The 24,189-nt window shown below is 36.4% G+C and overlaps 1 protein-coding gene across 3 annotated transcripts in view; it reads left to right on the plus strand.

Annotated features, from left to right (window-relative positions):
- LOC149847908 (vacuolar protein sorting-associated protein, putative (DUF1162)) overlaps nucleotides 1–24,189 on the plus strand; it is a 197,473-nt gene that overhangs the window by 168,762 nt on the left and 4,522 nt on the right. For all 3 annotated transcript variants that reach the window (XM_090008160.1, XM_090008196.1, XM_090008244.1), the window contains 4 exons: nucleotides 23,238–23,320; nucleotides 23,411–23,506; nucleotides 23,663–23,785; nucleotides 24,065–24,148. In XM_090008160.1, coding sequence (XP_089864286.1) covers nucleotides 23,238–23,320; nucleotides 23,411–23,506; nucleotides 23,663–23,785; nucleotides 24,065–24,148 — 386 coding nt within the window. The remainder of the gene's footprint in view (nucleotides 1–23,237; nucleotides 23,321–23,410; nucleotides 23,507–23,662; nucleotides 23,786–24,064; nucleotides 24,149–24,189) is intronic.

The raw sequence follows: 24,189 nt of genomic DNA on the forward strand, positions 1-24,189 counted from the left end.
AGTTCTAACTGTAGTCATACGAGCTACTGGGGCAAAGGTTTCTTCATAATCTATACCATATTCTTGAGAATATCCTTTTGCAATAAGTCTTACTTTATATCTCTCAAGAGACCCGTCACTTTTTATTTTAATTTTAAACACCCATCTACACCCTATTGTCTTCTTTATGATAGGAAGAGGTTGAATTGTCCAAGTGTGAGCCTTGTGTAATGCATCTAATTCAATTTTCATGGCTTCAACCCATTCGTTTATATTTTTAGCCTCGTTATAGTTGGATGGTTCATGATAGGAATGAATAGCTAGAAGACATGCTCTGTAGTTTGGTAAAAAGGATTCATATGAGACAAACCTACTTGGAGGCCTATGTGTTCGTTCTGACCTTCTAACCCTAGTTTCTTCAGTATTTGTTAATTGATTATATCTGTCAAGGGCACATGGATGCTCCCCAGTATTTCGTCTAGAGTATTGAAGAAGATCTTGAGATGGTTCACTACTTGAGTCATTAATAGACTCGAAGGTTTTAATATCATTACTAATACCTTTATTGGGTAACAAATCAAATAAGAAAGCATACTCGGATTCTTTCTTAGGAACTTCAAAATTAAATCCACTCATTTTCTAGAAAGGTAACATTTCTAGAAACATAGAGTTTATCATTTGTTTTATCATAACATCGATATCCTTTTTTATTATCTGCATAACCAAGAAAGACACATTTTATGGCTTTAGGAGAGAGTTTGCTATATTTTTCAAGAAGCATAAGCATTTACAACCAAATACCCTTAGCCTTTCTAAATCAGGAGAAATTTTAAAGAGTTTTTCAATAGGAGACTTGTTTTCCAAAGTTTGAGAAGGCATTCTATTTATTAGATAGACTGCGGTTAGGGCAGCTTCAGCCCAAAATTGCTTTGAAATTTCTTTTGAAATAAGTAGGGTTCTAGTAGTTTCAATGATATGACGATGTTTTTTTTCAGAAATCTCATTTTGTTGAGGTGTCCTAGGGCATGATTTTTGATGCATAATTTCATGTTTTTTTAGATATAATTGAAATTCATTTGAAAGAAACTCTCCCCCAGAGTCGTAGCGGAAGACTTTAATATTTGTTTTAAATTGATTTTTAACTAGATTGTGAAAGTTTTTAAAACATGAAAAAACTTTGGATTTGAGTTTTAGAAAGTAAATCCAAGTATGTGTACTAAAATCATCTATAAATGTAACATAGTACGAATAGCCACCTTTTGACATAACAGGGGCGGGACCCCACACATCTGAATGCACTAATTCAAAAATTTTATGTGTCAGAGAGGTTCTAGACCCAAAAGGTATCATTTGCATTTTTCCAAGTATACAATCTTCACATACAAAATTTTTATCTTTACAAATTTTTTTCAAAAATGGAAAAAGAGATAATTTGGATATACTTGGGTGTCCTAATCTTTTATGCCAAAGATCTATATTAATGTCTTTGACATGATTACAAAACGAGTATTTTGGTAAACACAGGAAATCCATGTAGTAAATGTCTCCTCGTCTATGGTCTTGCCCAATCAGCTTCCCTGACTGGAGATCCTGCACCCAACACGCCTTAGATGAGAAGAATACTTTACAACCATAGTCAGCAATTTGAGAGACCGAAAAAAGATTTAAATCCAGTTTGGGAATGACTCACTTTTGGAACAAAATTTTTTTTTGAAATATCATCAAGGTTTCCTAAGCTTTTGACTTTTAAAGAAGTACCATCGACAGTTGACACACATGAGAAATATGATTTAGTGCAATCGGATAATGGAGATTCATTATGAGTCATGTGGAAAGAAGCACCTGAGTCTAGAATCCAAGAGGTCTTACCTGGAGGAGACGAGGAAGAGATGACAGCTCCGGATCTAGAAGGTGCAGCCTTAAAAAGTTGTGAGACGGCTTCTGCTATTTGAGCAAGATTTAATTCATTGAAGCTGCCCCTTTTTTTGATTCTTGAGGTTCTTCACTTAAGGCGGCCACCTTTTTAAATTTGGGACATTTTGGTCTTATATGTCCGGGTTCCTTACAATGATGACAAATAATTTTTCCTTTGTATCCTCCCTTGTATCCTCCTCTATTATGTCCTTCCCCATTGAACTTCTTCTCAAAGTGAGGTGGTTTATATGTTTTCACAAAATTTCCGTGCCTTGCCATGGCAAGGACCTTATCATTAGACTTGTGCATTCCAAGTCTTGTCTCTTCTTGACAAATTTGAGCAAGAGCCTCACTTATAGAAGGAGAAGTGGTCCTATGAAGTAAGGAAAATCTTACTTGCTCAAATTCCGGTCGAAGGCCATAAAGAAATGAGAAGATTTTCTCTTTCGATTTGAGTCCTTCTCATATCAATAGCCGAACCTTCCCATTTTGGTTCCAACATGGCTAATTCATCCCAAATAAGAGATAAAATACCGTAAAAATCTCTTACACTTTTATCTCCTTGTTTTGAATTACGTACCTTGTCTTGGAGATAATAAAGTCTAGCCATATCCTTTTGGATAAAGGTACTTCTTAGAAAGCTTCATGTGTCACATGCCTTCTTGAATTTGATGATATTGGTGGCGATCTTGAACTCCATGGTATTCATAAACCATGAAAGTATTTGTGCATTGCTTACCTCCCAATCTTCCAATTTATTTTGGAATTCTTCCAAGGCTTTTTCTTTTTCTTCTTCGGACAAGGCTTTGACTTGATCTCCTTCTCTTCTAGTCAATTTGAATTGTGGTTCACTAGTAGAACCACTAACAAAACCCCACAATTTTTTCCCTTGATATGATTCTCCATAGCCGTCGCCCACATCAAGTAGTTGTTTTCATTGAGTTTATAGGTGATGACGGTGGTGAAATGAAATGGGGATCTTCGAAACACGAGCTTTGATTAACAAGAGCAAGTGTCAAGAATGACACTAAAGCATAACCCTTAAAAAGGGTATAACTGGAAACAAAATAAAAATAAAAATGTATTCTTTATTGATATGAAAAACCAATTGCTTAAGAAGCATTGGAGTGAAATACAAGAGGGGCTGCACCCCTTTATATACACAGTTGAAAGAGGACTCAATAGAGTTGTTGGGCACAATCCAACAGCTCTATTTAGAGCTGTTGGAATGTGTCGGTCCAACAGCTCTATTAAGAGTTGTTGGACTGTGTCAGTCCAACAGCTCTATTGCTAGTCAAGTCTGGACAGGACTTGACTAGCAACAGTCATTCTAGTTCAAACTGAACTAGATGACATAAAGACAAAAAATAAAAATAAAGGAAAAAAAATACAGAAAAGAAAGAAATTAAAAATGTATTTATATATATAATAATATAATATTATTATATATACATATATGTACAGTTTTACATTTTAACACTCCCCCTCAAACTTACGGTACAATAAGCGAAAGTTTGTCTAAGAGAAAGTGAAATCGGGGAGCAGCGAGAGGCTTTGTAAAGAGGTCTGCTAACTGATATTCTGAAGTGACATATGGCAGATCAATTATCCCGTGTAGATATTCCTCTCTGACGTAGTGACAATCCATTTCGATGTGTTTGGTGCGTTCGTGGAATGTTCTGTTACTGGCAATGTAGATCGCACTTTTGTTGTCACAACACATTTGTGAAGCCTTTGTTGCTTCAACTCCCATGTCAGCAAGCAGTCGTCGGAGCCAAACTACTTCCATGGTCGTGGTTGTCATGCCTCTGTATTCAGCTTCGGTGGATGAGAGAGATACCTTCTGCTGCTTTTTACACCTCCACGAGATTAATGATTCCCCTAAAAAGACACAAAAGCCAGTGGTTGAGTGTCTGTTATTGGGATCACCTCCCCAATCAGCATCAGTATATGCAATTAAATCAAGAGAAGAGGAGGAAGATAAGAAAAGTCCTCGTGAAAGAGAGGACTTGATGTATCTGATAATACGCATGACTGCTCCCATATGAACAGAAGTAGGAGCATGTTGAAATTGACTTGTTGTATGAACAGCATGTGCTATATCTGGTCTGGTAATGGATAGATAGGAAAGTGCCCCGACAAGCTGTCTGTAAGGAGTAGGGTCTGCAAGAAGTTCTCCATCATCAATCTTCATTTTAACATTAACAACTTCTGGAGTGTCAACTTTCTTATCATCAGTAATACCAGACCTGAAAACAATATCAAAAGCAAATTTAGTCTGAGATAATAAATATCCTCTAGGAGAATAAGCAACTTCAATGCCTAAAAAATATCTCAACAAGCCCAAATCAGTCATTTCAAAATGAGATTTAAGAAGTGTTTTGATTGTTTCAACTCCCTGTTTATCGCTTCCGGTGATGATCATATCATCCACATAAAGAAGAAGCACAATGATTCCTGCATCAGAATTCTTAATAAACAAAGCAGTGTCAGTTAAACAGAATTGAAAACCAATATCAATCATAACACGACTAAACCTATCATACCAAGCTTTTGGTGCTTGTTTAAGTCCATAAAGAGCTTTTTCTAAGCGAAGGACTTTACCCTTAGGAATACTTAGACCAGGAGGGGGTTCCATATATACTTCTTCAACTAGCTTTCCATTTAAAAAAGCATTTTTGACATCCATTTGAAAAATAGACCATTTTTTGATAGAAGCTAAGGCAATTAAGGTTCGGACAGTAGTCATACGAGCCACCGGAGCAAAGGTTTCTTCATAATCAATCCCATATTCTTGGGCATAACCTTTGGCTACTAAACGGGCTTTATATCTTTCAAGAGTACCATCACTCTTGGTTTTAATTTTATAAACCCATCGACATCCTATAGTTTTCTTCCCTGGAGGAAGATCTTGAATATTCCATGTAGAAGCCTTTTCAAGTGCATCTAATTCAACTTTCATGGCTTCTATCCATTTGATATCATTTTTTGCTTGAAAATATGTGGATGGTTCTTCATATGAGTGAATTAATGCAATAACTGCCCTATATGTGGGTGAGAAAGACTCGTATGATACAAACTTTTCTGGAGGCCTCGAGATTCGGGATGATTGTCTAGTTGGAATGTTAGAATATTTCTCAAGTGCACATGGAGTATTAGACTCTTGTCGCCTGGAATATTGAATACTAGTATCTCTATGAACTTCTTCATTTTCAACATTAAGATCAATAATTCTTGGATCATCATCAAAGTTACAATCAAGGTCATATTCATCAGATGTTGATGTTAGATCTAGCAAAAAGGAGTACTCAGTGACGTCTTTTAATTTTCTAAAATCAAAGAAGCTCTCCTTTTCAAGAAAGGAAACATTTCTAGACACATATAGTTTATTATTTTTGAAGTCAAAACATCTATAACCTTTCTGGTTTTCAGCATATCCTAAAAAGGCACAGGGAATCGCACGAGGGGAAAGTTTATCATTTTTGTCAGTAAATATGAAACATTTGCACCCAAATATTCTTAATCTAGAGTAGTCTGGAGAAATGTTCATAAGTTTTTCAATGGGAGTGATATTTTGTAACGAAGAAGATGGCATCCTATTAATGAGATAGGTGGCAGTTAAGGCAGCTTCTGCCCAAAAGTCTTTAGGGACTTTATTTGCTATTAATAAAGTTCTAGTGGTTTCTATAATATGACGATGTTTTCGTTCTGCCAGTCCATTTTGTTGAGGTGTATAAGGACAAGATCTTTGATGTGTGATGCCATGCAATTTAAGATAATTTTGAAAATCTGTTGATAAAAACTCTCCCCCTGAATCTGTGCGAAAAATAGTAATATCATTTTGAAATTTGTTTTTAACCATATTATGAAAAGTTTGAAAGTATGAAAATACTTCAGACTTATGTTTGAGAAAGTACATCCACGTATGTCGGGAGAAATCATCGACAAAAATAACATAGTAAGCAAATCCTCCTTTAGAAATTACTGGTGCAGGACCCCAAACATCCGAGTGTATTAATTCAAGTGGTCTTGAAGAGAAAAAGGTTCTGTTTTGAAATGGTAATCTTTTCATTTTGCCGAGAATACAATCTTTACAATCAAATGATTCAGAGTTACAAAATTTCCCTAGATTTGGAAAATGTTGGATTTTGGCTATATGTGGGTGACCAAGTCTCTTATGCCACAGTTCCAACTCTATTTTTTGAATATTATAACAAAAAGCTTTCTTCGGCATTTCCAAAAAATCCATGTAATAGAGTCCTCCTTCTCTATGGCCTTCCCCAATCAGCTTGCCTGACTGGCGATCCTGTACCCAACAACCATGAGAAGAAAAAGAAATATTACACCCATAATCAGAAATTTGAGATACAGATAAAAGATTTAAATTTAATTTGGGAACATGTCTAATTTCTGGAATAAAAAAAAAATTTGTTTTATAAATTTTTTCAAAATCTCCTATTCCTTCTATTTCAAGAGAAGTCCCATCAGCAGTAAAGACCTTTGACACACTTGTTTTATTTTTAACACATTTGGATAGACTTTGATTATTTGGGGTCATATGAAAAGATGCACCAGAGTCAAGAAGCCAAGAAATTTTACCTAAATCAGAAAAAGATGAGGCTGCTGCGCCGGTTGAAGCTTCAGATGAGGAAGAGACACCTTTGATGAGAGGCTGAAGGATCTCCATTAGTTGGGCCAGGGAAACTGGTGCATCCTGATCTTTAGGCTCCGATCCAGCAATTGCAGCTCTTTTTTCTCTCAGCTCCTTAAGTTTGGGACATTGTGGCCTGTAGTGTCCCGGTTCATGACAGTGATGACAAATAACTTTCTTCTTATCATAGTCACCATTTTGTCGGTTAAAGTGAGGAGGCCTATATGATCGAACATGATTCCCTGGTCTAGACACGGCTAAAACGGAATCATCTTCAATTTTTAAAGAACCTTTCCGGAGACGATTTTCTTCCATTGTTAACTCTTCAATAGTTTCCACAATAGAAGGAATTTTTCCCCGGTGAAGTAGGGCCGATTTAGTGGTTTCAAATTCCGGCCTTAATCCAGTGATAAACTGGTAAAAATGTTCAACATCGAGTTGTTTCTGACGAAGCTCGATGTCTTCGGCACAATGCCACTTTGGTTCTAAAAGGGAAAGTTCTTCCCAAAGTTCGGACAACCCATTGTAATATTCACGAATAGTTTTGTCTCCTTGTGTCATCATTCGAACTTTTTCTTGGAGGTTGCACACGTGTGCAATATCTTTAAGGGAATACATATTCTTAAGGTATTCCCATGCCTTATCGGCATGATCAAATTTGGCAAGACTTGAGCATTTTTTAATGTCAACGCTATTGATAAGCCATGACATTATCTTCGCATGAGATATTCTCCATTCTTTCCATTTCTTCTCGTATGAGGCAATAGCCTTGATTTTCTCTTCTTCCGATAGAGGGACGTCTTTATCTCCCTCCTTTTTAGTAAGAGATAGCTTAGGTTCCGAATCGGAACCATCCACAATCCCCCATAAGCCTTTTCCCCATATATGGTGCTTCATGATTGAAGCCCATGTTACATAGTTCGTATCGCTTAGTTTCATAGGCATGATGGTGACTTTATCATTGTCATCCATCGATTACAAGGAGAGAAAGAATAGGGATAGAAGAGAAACAAGAAGGAAAATGAGAAAGAAAGAAAAAAAAAAAAAACAATACAACAAGATGTGAAATCTTCTCCAATGAAGTGATAAAACACTTCTCTTCAAGTGGCGAACACTTTTGCAAACGGGCACGGAAACCGAGGCAGCTTTTCCTCAAGATTTAGTACTTTCGCGGCTCTGATACCATGAAATGAAATGGGGATCTTCGAAACACGAGCTTTGATTAACAAGAGCAAGTGTCAAGAATGACACTAAAGCATAACCCTTAAAAAGGGTATAACTGGAAACAAAATAAAAATAAAAATGTATTCTTTATTGATATGAAAAACCAATTGCTTAAGAAGCATTGGAGTGAAATACAAGAGGGGCTGCACCCCTTTATATACACAGCTGAAAGAGGACTCAATAGAGCTGTTGGAATGTGTCAGTCCAACAGCTCTATTGCTAGTCAAGTCTGGACAGGACTTGACTAGCAACAGTCATTCTAGTTCAAACTGAACTAGATGACATAAAGACAAAAAATAAAAATAAAGAAAAAAAATACAGAAAAGAAAGAAATTAAAAATGTATTTATATATATAATAATATAATATTATTATATATACATATATGTACAGTTTTACATTTTAACAGGTGGCGGACTCTCTTTCTCCCATAATGAATACTTAGAGTTTAAAATAGATGAGATAGGGAATGATCAATGATCGAAGAACACTTCCTTCACGAGATTCTCCTTCTTTCAAGAGCCTAGCTCTGATACCATGTAATGAAACAAGGTACAATGGAACAATAGTGAAACAAACACAATGCCAACAAAGGGCTTTAATAAACTCACTTGGTCACTAATGGACCAAATACAATCTCAAGAGAGATAAAAATACCAAAACAACACAAGAGGCATACAAGCTTATAAGATGGGAAAAAACTCTAGAAAAAACCCTCAAATGCTACTTAAAGCATTGAGAAATAACAAGGGAGTGTGGCTCTATTTATAGAGCCTCACTCCAACACATGGGAGGCAATCCAGCTCTTTGGACTGCCTTCCAACCGTCATTATTATGACTGTTGGGTGGCAGTCCAACGTCTAGTTGGACTGTTGTACCCAACAGTCATATTTTGACTGTTGTGCACAACAGTCAAAATATGACTGTTGTGCTTGAACTGTATGGCAGTTTATTTATTACAATGCTAAATTACATTTCAGTCCTTAGTGGACTGTACTATATGATAAAAAGACAAAAATACCCTTATCGGGTATTTGAATACAATTTTATTTTTAACACTTGACTGTAGCTTTGATGATGATCAAAGAATTATTGATCTTAATCATAATGTTGAAAATAAAAAAGTTCATAGAGATACTAGTATTCAATATTCCAGGCGACAAGAGTCTAATCGTCCATGTGCACTTGAAAAATATTCTAACATTCCATCTAGACAATCATCCCGAGTCTCAAGGCCTCCAAGAAAGTTTGTATCATGCGAGTCTTTCTCACCCACATATAGGGCAGCTATTGCATTAATTCACTCATATGAAGAACCATTCACATATTTTCAAGCAAAAAATGATATTAAATGGATAGAAGCCATGAAATTTGAATTAGATGCACTTAAAAAGGCTTCTACATGGACTATTCAAAATCTTTCTTAAGGAAAGAAAACTATAGGATGTCGATGGGTTTATAAAATTAAAACCAAGAGTGATGGTACTCTTGAAAGATATAAAGCCCGATTAGTAGCCAAAGGTTATGCCCAAGAATATGAGATTGATTATGAAGAAACCTTTGCTCTGGTGGCTTGTATGACAACTGTCTGAACCTTAATTGCCTTAGCTTCTATAAAAAAATGGTCTATTTTTCAAATGGATTTCAAAAATGCCTTTTTAAATGGAAAGCTAGTTGAAGAAGTATACATGGAACCCTCTCTTGGTCTAAGTATTCCTAAGGGTAAAGTCCTTCGCTTAAAAAAAGCTCTTTATGGACTTAAACAAGCACCGAAAGCTTGTTATGATAGGTTTAGTCGTGTTATGATTGATATTGGTTTTCAATTCTGTTTAACTAACACTGCTTTGTTTATTAAGAATTCTGATGCAGGGATCATTGTGCTTCTTCTCTATGTGGATGATATGATTATCATTGAAAGCGATAAACAGGTAGTTGAAACGATCAAAACAGTTCTTAAAACTCATTTTGAAATGACTGATTTAGGCTTATTGAGATATTTTTTAGGCATTGAAGTTGCTTATTCTCCTAGAGGATATTTATTATCTCAGACTAAATTTGCTTTTGATATTGTTTTCAGGTCTGGTATTACTGATGATAAGAAAGTCGACACTCTAGAAGTTGTTAATGTTAAAATGAAAATCGATGATGAAGAACTTCTTGCAGACCCTACTCCTTACAGACAGCTTGTCGGGGCACTTTCCTATCTATCCATTACCAGACCAGATATAGCACATGCTCTTCACACAACAAGCCAATTTCAACATGCTCCTACTTCTGTTCATATGGGAGCAGTCATGCGTATTATCAGATACATTCAGTCCTCTCTTTCACGAGGACTTTTCTTATCTTCTTCCTCTTCTCTTTATTTAATTGCATATACTGATGTTGATTAGGGAGGTGATCCCAATAACAGACACTCAGCCACTAGTTTTTGTGTTTTTTTAGGGGAATCATTAATCTCGTGGAGGTGTAAAAAGCAGCGGAAGGTATCTCTCTCATCCACCGAAGCTGAATACAGAGGCATGACAACCACGACCATGGAAGTCGTTTGGCTCCGATGATTGTTTGCTGACATGGGAGCTGAAACAACAAAGGCTTCACAAATGTGTTGTGACAACAAAAGTGTGATCTACATTGTCAGTAACAGAACATTCCACGAACGCACCAAACACATCGAAATGGATTGTCACTACGTCAGAGAGGAATATCTACACGGGATAATTGATCTGCCATATGTCACTTCAAAATATCAGTTAGCAGACTTCTTTACAAAGCCTCTCGTTGCTCCCCAATTTAACTTTCTCTTAGACAAACTTTCGCTTATTGTACCGTAAGTTTGAGGGGGAGTGTTAAAATGTAAAACTGTATATATATATATATATATATATATATATATATATATATATTAATATATTATTATATATATAAATATTTCTCATTTCTTTCTTTTCTGTAACTTTTTTCTTTATTTTTATTTTTTGTCTTTATGTCATCTAGTTCAGTTTGAACTAGAATGACTGTTGCTAGTCAAGTCCTGTCTAGACTTGACTAGCAATAGAGATGTTGGACACAGTCCAACAGCTCTATTGAGTCCTCTTTCAGCTGTGTACATAAAGGGGTGCAACCCCGCTTGTATTCTATTCCAATTCTTCTTAAGCAATTGGTTTTTCATATCAATAAAGAATGTCTTTTTTATTTTTATTTTTTTTTTTTTCAGTTATACCCTTTTTAAGGGTTATGCTTTAGTGTCATTCTTGACACTTTTCCTTGTGAATCTAAGCTTGTGTTTCGAAGATCCCTATTTCATTTCACAGGCTTTATTTTTGCATTTACTTTCTGTCTTTACTTTGCCGATGCGCTTTATGTGCTCAGACTTTTACTTTTGCTCTTATTTTTCTGTTTTTTCTTTCCTGTCTTTACTTTGTCGCCGCGCTTAATATGCCTAGACTTTTATTTCTGTCTTTTCTTGTTTTTACTTTGTCGACGCTCTTCAGTGCGATGCCTTACGCATTTACTTGCTTCTATATTTGTTTAGTTGAGTTGCGGTTTCGTATCTCGTACACTGCCTTGTGTATTCACTTGCATGTTTGTTTAGCTGAGGTACGATTTCGTACCTTGTGCACTGCTTACAAGGTTTTGCACTCGACACACAGTTTTGCACTTTGGGGATCTTTTGCATCTTACTGTCGCACTGTATTGGACACGAGCTCGCTTTTTGCTAACTTGCACTTAAGTGCAGCTTTGAGCATATTCCATTTCGTTCCTTTGTTTTTAAAAGATATGACACACACTTATGCACTTTTGGGAGAAGTGTTTTACAACTTTGGTTCGCGTATTCGATGCAACTCAGATAACCTTGTTTAGGGGCATGGGCATGGGTTGGGCGAGGGTTCTATTGAGGAACCTGCACCATGCACCATCGCTAGATCATTGTCACATCACTTCTGTTGCGAGACTTTGTTTGGTCGCCTTGTCACTTCCTTTGCGAGTTATGCTATTGGGTTTTCTTTTGAGAAATCCACGTCCCTATCTTTATAGTCATACTTTTAGACATATACGATATGTTTGGACTACGAGGCATAGGATGAGAGGTCTGTGGTAACCTTGAAACATGTTTTGGCACATTATTGTAATCATGTAATGTTGAGGATCGCCTAGCAGGCATGAGGTTCGTGATTGTCTAAAGGACCATAGCATGTCAAGTTTGAACTTGAATGGTTACACCATGTATTTTTGGCAAAACAATGTTTTGGGGGTTTCCTTTGAGAAATCCTTACTCCTCTCATCGTAGTTGTACTTTTGAACAAGTACTTTGCATACTACGATGAGTAGGATGAGAGGTCTATGTTTACTTCGAACATGTAATGACACGTGTTTGAAATCACATAATGGTAATGTTTTCACTTTCACAATAAGTACCCTTCTCATCGTGGTTGTACTTTTGAATAGGTATATTGCGTATTGCGGTGAGTAGGATGAGAGGTGTGTGATTGCCTCGAACGTGCAATGACGCGTATAAATCACTTAATGGTGATGGTTTCGTCTTCACAGGCAAGATGCTTGAGTAGATCGAAAGACCAGAGCATATAGAATGGGTCTTCAATTAAGTAACACCTGACGTATTCATTCGACCTGCTGTTTTCATCAAGAGAATGGATGGTACAAAAACTCTGTTGGACAGGTCATTAATGGCTATTTCGGGCAAAAGACTCGGCCTCCCCAATCATCAAAGTTAGGGGAAAGAAGCTATAAAAGTAGCTTCAGGCACTTCTGCAGAAGTGGGATGCATCCATAAACCACTTATGCCTTTGGGGATTTACTCTCTTGGTCACTGGTCGTCCCCTTAGCAGCGGACTCAGCTAGCTACCCGAGGTATCTAAAATACATGACATAATAAACCCCTGTATTAGTATCAGTTGTTTCTACGTATCGTGCTTTGTCCATACCTGCAAGGCCAACTAATATTGAAACAATAAATACCCTATTCACAACACTTGTTGGCTCGAGTCTCTTATGACTAATGTAACTGCTTACAACTCGTAATCTACAAACCGTTTACAACTACGACTAATGTAACTGCTCGTCTTATAAGCTGCTTATATTTTGTGATTAATATAACTATTGTCGTGTGATTGCTTACTGCGTGCAACTTATAAACTGCTTGTTGTGCAATTTCTTGCACCTTATGATTAATTTAATTACTTGCCGAGAAATTGCGTATGCCTTGTGATGAATGAACTCTTATCTTGTGATAGTTGATAGCTCACTTGATTTTATAATTAATTGCTCACATTGAAACCCTTTATTTGTTTGCATACTCAATTGTTCATGTTAGAAATACTTATTCATTTGCATAGTATATTGCTCATGATTGATGTAGCTTACTTGTTAGAATAAGTCAACTAATCATACTAAACATAACTCATTACTTGTCATAATTGCTTATTTGAGTTTCATAGTCTCACTTGTGCACCTACCAGTTTTTTGTGAAACTGACCCATTTTATGGGCACACGTGATAATTGGATCTGTACGGACTGCGATGGCACGATGGCGTGATGCGATCAAGATGAGGCTCTTTCACTGACGTTTCACTCCTGAGGATATTTTGATAAATTTGCATAAAGGTTTTTTTGAAAATCTTTTTTTTGTACAAGTCTTAAACTATTAAAAAATGCATTTGTTTTCTTGGAGTTTCAAATCTATTTGTGAAGGAAAGTTTGTGTTGTAATGCGCCCAAGGTCCATTGACTTGCTATTTCAAACACCAATTTCCGCTGAATTACTATTTAAAAATTCTGATAAATGAATAATTACAAAGCTTTCAAACTTTTCATAAAAAGTTACAAGTCCTGTATTTTGGGGCGTTACATCCTCGCCTAAAACCATGAGATATATTTGATGCTAAGACATTATGTGAATCTGCATCATCACTTCCTTCTATCAGGTGTTTTATGCTCATTTCATACTGAAGAAGTTTAGCTTGAAGATCCTCAAAGTTGGGTAACGCAGGTAGAATCGATAAAGAAGTGGAGAGAACCTGATCTTCTGGACCCAGTCCATTGAGAGTTTGTTGCACTTTTTCCTTGTCAGAGACAATACTTCCAACAATAGCAAGTTGATCTGTAACAAATTTCACTTTATTTAAAAATTTCATGATAGACATTGAGACATTTTTAAGAGTCTGAAACTCTTTTTTTAGAAATAAAACCATTGCCTCTGAAATCTGAGAATAGGTTTACGCAAGTCTATTCCATAATTGACTAGTAGTACAATAATCCGGTATAGATATCAAAACGTCTTGAGATAGAGTGGAAGTAATATATACAACTAATGCCTGATCACGCTTATCTATGCAGTAAATTCATGATTTGAAATAAAGTTAACCAAAGTATCTCCTTTATCATCCTTTGATTCATGTGGAATGAACTGTGGTGGGACTGAAATTGATCCATCCCAAACAGATCTTGGCTTCTTATAAAAGGAACAATTTGTCTCTTTCAGGTCAAAAAATTTGAATGATTAAGTTTTTCAGAAACAAGCTAACTCAAAAAGTTTGAAGAGAGGCCAGCATATGCAGAGGAATCCATTTAGAATAGATGAAAGGACAGAGAAGCGAGCAAAGAAAGAAGGAAATAAATTTCAGTCAAGAGCAAATATGCAGCAGCACAATAAAACAGATTTGATAAGGTGCAGGATATAATATAAAATGTGCCAACAGACCAGCAAATCACAATATAATGTTTTTAATATGCATATGCCAACTGAAAGGATGCGAAACAATGGAGAGAAATACTGGGACCAAAAGAAAAATCAGGATTAACAATAATTAATCAAGATTCCAGAAAATAAAATCTGCACAAATAAGGAAAACAGAATTTTTTTTTTTAGATTAGGGAATATCAGAACTAGTTTTTAGATAAGGGTATTCGAAACAAATAACCTTTATTTTGACGTCAAATACATTTTCCTCTTCTTTTTTTTTAGGATTGACGTCAAAATAAAAAGAGCTTGATGTTGGATAAATGAACCAAGGAAACCAGCTGTCAGTAAAGGAAAAACTGACAGTATAGAGAAATAGGAGAAAGAAGAAAGATTAGAAGAGAAAAGGAAGAGAAGAGGGGATTTTGACCGGAAGAAAACAATATTAGATCTAAATGGGCATACCTTTTGGAAGAAAACCGAAGTCCCGCTTTGATACCATGTAAGAAAATGTTACAGTTGCATTCAACTGAAGGAGGAGAGAGAGGAAGAAAGAGAGAGAGAGAGATGCTAAAAAACGGCAGCCACTTCTTGAGATGGAATACCCTAATCCTTTATTATGAAACAAGTAATACAATAGGTTTAAAACACATGAAAATAACTAAAATGCCATTACATAAAGAAACCTGTTTAATAAGGATAAGATGCACGGATTTGGATCCGATCCAGATCCGATGACGTCAAAACATATTTTATCAGTAGGCAGCTGCCACTTTTTCTATATATGTAAGTATATATCATGCCTACACGTATGTATATGTACATATGCATATATTTCTTGGTTTGTAATAGGTTATGCCCTCTAGGGGTATTTTAGTCTTTTTATATAGTTGTAATAGGTCCTTCCCATTAGGGGCAGATTTGATATTTTTATTTTTCCTTTTTTGTCTTTTATTTTTTATATAAGGGCTTTATGGTCTTTTGACCATATAGCCGTTGGGAGCTCCCCAACAACTACATGGGCTCTCTTTTAGCTTTGTATGGTGGCTATATAAGGGATATCTTGTCCCGCTTTTATGTATGCTTTTCTTAAGCATTTTCTTAATTGAATAAATATTAATTTTTTATATTTATACTCGTGATATTTGTGAAGTGAGTTCATTAGTGGCTTTGTACTTGTGCTTGCATTGAGACTTCATTATATGGTATCGAATCCCCTTGGTTGTTACACCCTTAGGCCTTATTGAACGTGGTGCTCGTAGTGATCGTGATCGTTGGCATTCTTCCACATTTCTTCTTCTCTTATCTCTTCTCCTTGTCATGGCCGAAAAAGACTCAAAGATTGGTCTTTTTTTCAAGTTGAACGGATCAAACTATATGACGTGGGTGGCCTCAATGGAGAACCACCTCAAAGGAAGTAAACTTTGGGGTTATGTATTTGGCACGGTTCCTGAGCCACAACATAAGCTCACCATGAAGAAAGGAGATCAAGAGAAGGCCCTTAGTGGAGAAGAAAGAAAAAGATTCATTCAAGAATATCAAATAAAGATGGTAGATTGGAAAAGTGAGCATACTAAGATTTGGCATTGTTCATAAGCAATGTTGAGCTAAAAATTTGCGCCAACCTTGCCTAGTTGAAAAAAGTCAATGAGGCTTAGATTTTTATGAAAGACATACACTCAAAGGGACCTTGTTAGACAATATTTTTTGCAAGAAAAAATAAGATCTACTAAGCAAAGAGACCTGAGTGTACGCGATTATTATAATGCTCTATCACCATTGTGGGATGAACTTGCTCTACTTGAACTTCAATGGGAAGGATGGACCATTGAGTTGAGGCAACGTCAAATAGAGAAAGAACATTTCCTTCAATTTCTTCATGGTTTTTGCTCGAAATTTGAGCATGTTCAGGCTTCTTTACTTCATAGAACTTCTCCTCTCTTAAAAGAAATTTTTATATGTTTGACCTTGGTTTTTTGAGGTATTTTTTTAAGTATCGAGGTTGCCTACTCCTCGAGAGGATATGTGCTTTCTTAGATGAAACTGACATCAGATGTAATTTCTAGATCAGGTCTAACTGATGAAAAGGCAATGAATAATACTCTAAAAGTGCTTAACGCAAAGATGAGGGCCAATGATGGCACTCAATTGGAAGATCCTATCCTACTCCCTACGATCAATTAATTGGATCTCTTACATATATGTCTATAACTTGACCTGATATAGCAAATGTCGTTCTTACCGCCAGTAAGTTTCAGCAAGCTCCTATTTCAATTCATATAGCACTATAACTAAAGGAATTTTAGTTATCAGATATTTGAAGGGCACTATAACTAAAAAAATTCTTATCATTTTTTTCTTATCTTAATTTGATTGTTTATACTGACTTTGACTGGGGAGGCAACTCTAATGATTATATTTCTACTACAGGGTATTGTGTGTTTCTTGTCGATTCACTTATATCGTGGTGTAAGAAACAATAAAAGGTGTCGCTCTCCTCCACCGAAGCTGAGTATAGGGCAATGACAATTACCACCATTGAGATTGTTTGGCTAAGAAGTTTGCTCAAAGATACGAGGATCACCATCTCTACTCCATCGAAGATGTGTTGCGACAAGAAGAGCGCTATCTACATTGCTAGTAATTGCACCATCTATGAACGAACAAAGCACATAGAGATTGATTGCCACTATGTTTGAGAAGAGTTTCTTAAGGTCACTATTGAACTTCCTTATGTCATATCGGATACCAACTTGCGTATTTCTTCACCAAGGCCTTGCCGCCACCTTAGTTTTCTTTTCTCCTTAGCAAAATTTTGGTTATCTCACTGTCAGTTTAAAGGGGGGTGTGGATCCATATTAGGATCCATATCAAAAGTTAAAAAAAGTTTGTAAGGGGTGACTGTAATCTTTTAAAAGATGGGGGAGGGGAAAGTCCATATCAGAAATTAAAAAAAAAATTGTAAAGGGGGGTGGCTGTAATTTTTGGAAAGAAGGGGGAGGGGAATGAAATTTTGTTTTTAATAAAAAGGTAGGTCTCTCTCTTGAGCAGTTTTGAAGAAGAAGAGTTGTGCAAGGTACGTCCTCTCTCTCTCTCTCTCTCTCTCTCTCTCTCTCTCTCTCTCTCTCTTGTCCTCTTCTTCCTTCTCCTCCTCTTCTTGTTCCTCTTATTAGAATATGGATTGGATATGGATCTGATAAAGGATCCATATCCATTCACGAGTTTTGTTTTGGAATTTAGTCCTCATGGATTTGTCAATATGTACATAACATGTGCATCCAAAAACTCGTAACTCACTATAATCGGGATGTGTACCAAAGAGAACATAATAGGGAGATTGATTTTCAAGAATAGGCATAGGAAGACGATTTATCACATGAGTGACAGTGTGAAAAGCTTCAGTCCAAAGACTAATGGGTAAGTTACTCCCATGTATCATACTCATTGCACTTTCCACAATATGTTTGTGTTTACATTCAGCAATTCCATTTTGTTGTGGAGTGTACGGGCAAGAAACTCTACGATGCATCCCATTATTTTGGAGAAAATCTAAAAATTCTTTGGAGGAATACTCACCACCTCCATCACATTGGAGAATTTGAATATTTTGAGAGAATTGATTTTTAACATAGACATTAAAGTGACGAAAAATGAGAAAAAACTCTGATTTGTGTTTCATAAAGAATATTCAAGTAAAACGAGAGAAACTATCAATAAAAGATACATAATATTTACTTCCAGAAGAAGAAGGATTGGGGGTTGGGCCCCAAACTTCTGAACATATTATTTCAAAGGGCATGAAGGCTCTTTTATTTATTTGATGAAACAAAAGTACATGACTTTTGCAAACCTGACAACTGGGACATATTTTATCCTTCAATGAAGGTGAAACAGACTCAGAAAGAAAACCATTTGACACTAACTTTTCAATAAAGACTTGACTATAATGACCAAGACGAGAATGCTAGAGATTTGACTTATTGCATTTGGATGTACTTAGGACGTTTTTAGAGACGAGATCAGACTTGGACTTCATGATACTGGAGGCTGGATCTTCATTAAAGACATACATGTCTTCACGTCGCTCTCCTTTAGCGAACATCTTCTTCGTTTGAAGATCCTTGACAAAGATAGAAGTAGGAGTAAATTCCATAGATGAATTGGTAGAATCAACAAGCTTAGAAACAGAGACAATATTTTTCTTTATATTTGGTACATGAACATCAGATAAAGGAATAGATGACTCAGACAAAGGAATGAGGACGTTGCTTATGTTTGAAATAGGGTGGTGAGTCCCATCTCCAGTTACAATATTAGATTTTCCAAAATAGGGAGTCAAAGTAGAGAACTTACCTGCATTGCCAGTCACATGGGTTGTTGCCCCAGAGTCAACATACCATATTCCATCATCATTTTGCTTCAGATTCAAGTTGGCCATTGCAGATAGTAGAAGATCCACTAACCCGAAACGTACCTGCAGTTCCTGATGTACCAACATTTCTAGCGTTTTGCATTCTATTCTGATTTTGTGGGTTGATCCAATAGTTGACTTTGATGTGACCTTGTTTGTTACACTGATAGCATGTGGGAACATTCTTTGAAAAACTAACAGTGGAATTTGGTGTAGGTAGTAACCCACGTCCACCCTGGATTGGATTTCCCTTGCCTCTGCCACGTCCTCCTCGTGCACGTGGTTGGACCCTTAGTCAGCTTGATGTTAAGAACAAGGTTTTAAAACCCGTGACTCGGAACTCAACTCGTTCTTTATTGACTCGTGACTCGGCGGGTCAACTCGGTGACTCGGACCGGGTTTTGTTAACTTTTGATTTTAAAACAAAGACAATATATAAATTGTCATTTAAACATATAAAGGTTTGTAGAATGACTTAATTACTAGTTTAATTGATTAATAAGTAAAATAACATCAAGTAAAACTGCTCTTAATTCAAATCTCACATTTACTAAAGAAACTACACAAGCAGGAGCAAGTCTTTCAAGACAATATATTAAGAATGACTTAATTACTAGCTTCAAGAACTTTAATAACCATGCTCGATCATGGTTTACATCCTGAATATATGGTCATAGTTGTTGTGTTGCAGGGCCTCAGAAAATCCTTGCAAAATTTTGGGAACATTGAACTTTATCTTGATATTTGTAAGTGTGTTTCTGATGTAGAGTTGATTGGACCATGCCTTATATATCTGCACATAAATGCGTATAAGCTTTGGATAATGAGAATGTTGTGATGTATATATATTATAATGATAAATGTAGGCATTTTATGCTGTTGGTTTTGAACAGGCTGGCTGCCAACTATTGTGTAGGTCTCAGAGATGGTTGCATGAGGGATCAGTTATGTTAGCTGGATTAGTGGATTCACTCTATGTTCATTGAGGGGTACTGGGTTTGATTCCTTACCTGAAGCTACCAAAAAGAATGAATGATTGACAATTGGACATGTGAAATTTGATTGACTTTTACTAATTTTGTGATTTTATATTAAGTTGGTAAGCCTATTGTTATTATGCTATTTGTTCTTTGAAAAATGAACACTTACATATGAAAAAAAATGCCCATAGCCTTTGAAAAATGAAAAAAGAAAAAAGTGCCCAAAACTCGCCCGAGTCAACCCGAGTCAGGCCTAGTCAAGGCCGAGTTTTCGCAGAACGAGTTTAGCTTACCGAGTTGACTCGTTGGAGGGCCGAGCCGAGTCAGCCGAGTCACCGAGTTGACTCAGCGAGTTTTAAAACCATGGTTAAAAATGCATTCCTTCATGGGGACTTGAAGGAAGAGGTTTACATGGAGCAACCTCAAGGTTATGCAAAGGGAGACACAAAAGAATATGTATGCAAATTAACCAGAGCTTTGTATGGTTTGAAGGAAGCTTCTAGGTCATGGTTTGAAAGCTTTTCCTTAGAAATTCAGAAACATGGTTTCTTTCGTTCCCAACTTGACCATTCTCTGTTTATATACAGGAATAGTACCACTGTGGTTTTCCTACTCATATATGTTGATGATATTGCAATCACTGGTAATGCTCCATACCACATTCAACGAATTAAAGCTTTATTGAGTATGCGGTTCAAAATGAAAGACCTTGGGGAACTGAGATTTTTTCTTGGTGTAGAGGTGGACAGACAAGATGAAAAAAATGTCATTAACTCAACACAAATACACTCTTGATCTTCTGGCTAAAGCCAGAATGACAGATTGTAAACATCTACCCACACTCAGTGTTGTCAACCAAAAGCTCAGTATTTGTGATGGTGAGTTATATCCTGATGCAGTCAAATATCGCAGTTTAGTAGGTATGTTGCAATACCTTACTTTTACTCGACCAAACATTGTATATTCTGTTAATCAAGTATCTCAATCCATGCATGAACCAAAGACTGGTCACATGGATGCTGTCAAACGCATCATTCGCTATCTAAAAGGAACGGTGGGTGATGGACTCATATATATTCAATCTTCATGCAAGACACTAAAACATGACATACTGGCCTATACAGATGCAGACTGGGCAGGTGATCCAGATGAGAGGAGGTCTGCTTCAGGATACTGTGTTTTCATTGGGAGAAATCTTGTCTCATGGAGTAGTAGAAAACAGAAGGTTGTGGCAAGATCTAGCACAGAGGCAGAGTATAGATCTATGGCAGTTGTCACAGCAGAAGTGACCTGGATTAGGCATCTACTTACAGAGATGGGAGAGGATATCTCAAATTCGACACTTATGTGTGATAATAGAAGTGTCATATAAATTGCATTCAACCCTATTCATCACAGTCGGACTAAGCATATTGAGATTGATCAACATTTCATAAGACAAAAGATAGCAGACAAAGAGATTGAACCAGTTTATGTGCCTTCGGAAGACCAAGTTGCTGATATATTTACAAAAGGTCTTACAAGTCATTGTTTCTGATATCTGAAGAACAAGTTGCACATGGTTCACTCCCATGCACAACTTGAGGGAGGGTATTAGAATATGGATTGGATATGGATCCGATAAAAGATCCATATTCATTTACGAGTTTTGTTTTGTATTCTAATGTAACATGCGTTACTAATGCAGTGTACTTTTGTCTTTGTAAAATGATTGTAACCCTATTAAGACTAATGTAGCATTACTGCAGCCATTAAGTTAATGGTGGCTGCCGATTTCTGGAAGCTCTCTCCTTTCCCTTCATCCTTTCTCGTACTTGCAGCAGAACACGTCTGTTCATAAGCAAATTTATCACCTCTTTCGTATTTTTCTTCCTTCTCCTCTTCCTCTTTCTTCTTCCCTCTCCTCCTCTTCCTCTTCCTCTTCTTCGTTTTCTTCTTTCTTCTCCTCCTCTTCCTTCTCTTCCACTTTTTTTTTCTTCTTCTTCTTCTTCCTCCTCCTCCTCTTTCTTCTTCTTCTTCCTCCCTCCCCCTTTCACCGACGTCAATTCTTTTTTTTATTTGTGTTAGGATTGGACCCAACTTGATCTGGACCAGCACGTAGCCGTGTTGCGTCCGGTACCCATACCCGTGTCGACATGGGTACAGATGCTCAATAATCGTGTCTATGTGACATAGCTCATAATCTTCATAAATATTCAAGCATTCAAAAATCACATATTTTCATCGAAAATATATGATCCAATGGTTGATTCCTAGCAAATTCACCATGCCAAGCACATCCACATGGTGGATTTGCAAAAAAAGTGTTCAGAATGCCTATATTTCTAGTTCTCATATTCTAGTTATCATATTTCAGTTCTCATATTCTAGCGACTCCATGTATGTATATGCACATATACATATATTTCTTGGTTTCTAATAGGTTATGCCCTCTAGGGGTATTTTAGTCTTTTATATGGTTGTAATAGGTCCTGCCCATTGGGCAGATTTGATATTTTTATTTTTTATTTTGTCTTTTATTTTTTTATGTAAGGGCTTTATGGTCTTTTGACCATATAGCCGTTGGGAGCTCCCCAACAACTATATGGGCTCTCTTTTAGCCCTTGTATGGTGGCTATATAAGGGACATCTTGTCCCCCTTTTATGTATGCTTTTCTTAAGCATTTTTCTCCAGTGAATAAATATTATTTTTTTATACTTGTGCTCTTTTGAGTGACATTTGTGAAGTGAGCTCATTAATGGCTTGTGTTTTGCCCTTAGTGGCTTTGTACTTGTTTTTGCATTGAGGCTTCATTACAATGTCTTGGTGAATGCTCCTACAATTATCTACCCTTCTGTTGTTTGATGGAGAATGTTTTATGCTAATGTCTACACTTCTCTTTATTGATTTTTGTTTTACTGGGTTGGAGGATAAGAATGTGGAACTTAAAATGCTTAATGTATCCGTGAGTTTTAAGTATAGTTTATTTTGAAAGCCTGAGGTATTTTTGTTCCCACCCTTCTTCTTTGGCAGGTAAGTAGCCAGCAGTTGTCGTTATATATTTTGATTGTTCACTGCTCTCTTATGTGTGACATTTTCAGATAGTTCATTATATGAGCTTCTAGTGTCAACTCTCTCAGCGTCTTGGCTATTTTTAGATTTGATGGTTATGAATCAGTTATTATCTCATACACACATACACTGTTATTTGCACACAAATTTTGTTTGTTAACGTGTTTAGCTTTTAGTTGGTGTTCCTCTCTTGAAATTTGTCAAGTGATTTTAGCCATGAAATTCCGAGGGGACAAATAGAACTCTGTCCTTTCTATTTGCAGTAATGCAAATGATGTTCTTGTTGCCTATAATTAGGGATCTTGAAATAATTAATGTTGATGATAGGTATGTTTAAGTTTATCAGTAAGTGTATCGACAGTAAAGGATTTTCTGGGACGAGGCGGTATCTTGGAGATTTAGGGAAAACGGTATGTCTTTGTTATTTATCAGAATGTGTTTGCCTTTATTGATGTGTCCAGATGAAATTTCCATTCAGATAAATATATTTTGTGGTGTAGTTGAAAAGAGCAGGATCAAACGTACTCTTTGCTGCTATCACAGAAATCTCAGACAATGTTCTGAAAGGAGCAGAAACAAGTGGTTTCAGTGGCATGGTAAACCCATTCATGCAATTCATAAATCCGTAACTTTAGTTTTGTGCAACAATTTCCTATACATTTTCTTCAACTAACTTGGATAACAGTGTTATGTTTCTCACTTTCATGGTGCAAAATGTTGACTTCTTTGGTGTATTATGATTTTTTTTGAAGGCCAAGGGTTTTCACCAAGGCATATTGAACTTAGCTATGGAGCCAGCATTCATAGGGAGTGCTTTTATGGAGGGAGGCCCCAATAGAAGGATTAAGCTGGACCGTAGTCCTGGAATCAATGAGGTAACTCTTAGTTTCTTACTAATGGTGTTCAAACTTCCTGCTTCAAATGTGCTGCTGTTTTTTGACCAACAAATGACAACATGATGAGATTTTGTCAATGATATTTCACCTTTATGTGCTAAACTGCTAATTTTCAATTTCTCTATTACTCTAGTAGCATTCCCTTTTAACTTTAGTCAAGGGTAAAATTATAGTGGCATGAAAAGCATTAATTCATTGGCACAAAATAGGTTTGTTGCATTTTGTGTTATACATCTGTATTTTGAAATTTAAATGCAGGCATATGTTGAAGGTTATCTACAGGCCATGTTAGATGTGATGTACAAGCAAGAGTACCTCAAAGTGAAAGTAATCGATGACCAGGTAAGTGTGGCATATGATAGCATTTTAATAGATTTCATGTT

This window comes from Nuphar pumila, chromosome 1, assembly GCF_984573655.1.
Source record: "Nuphar pumila chromosome 1, dmNupPumi1.hap1.1, whole genome shotgun sequence".
NCBI lineage: Eukaryota > Viridiplantae > Streptophyta > Magnoliopsida > Nymphaeales > Nymphaeaceae > Nuphar > Nuphar pumila.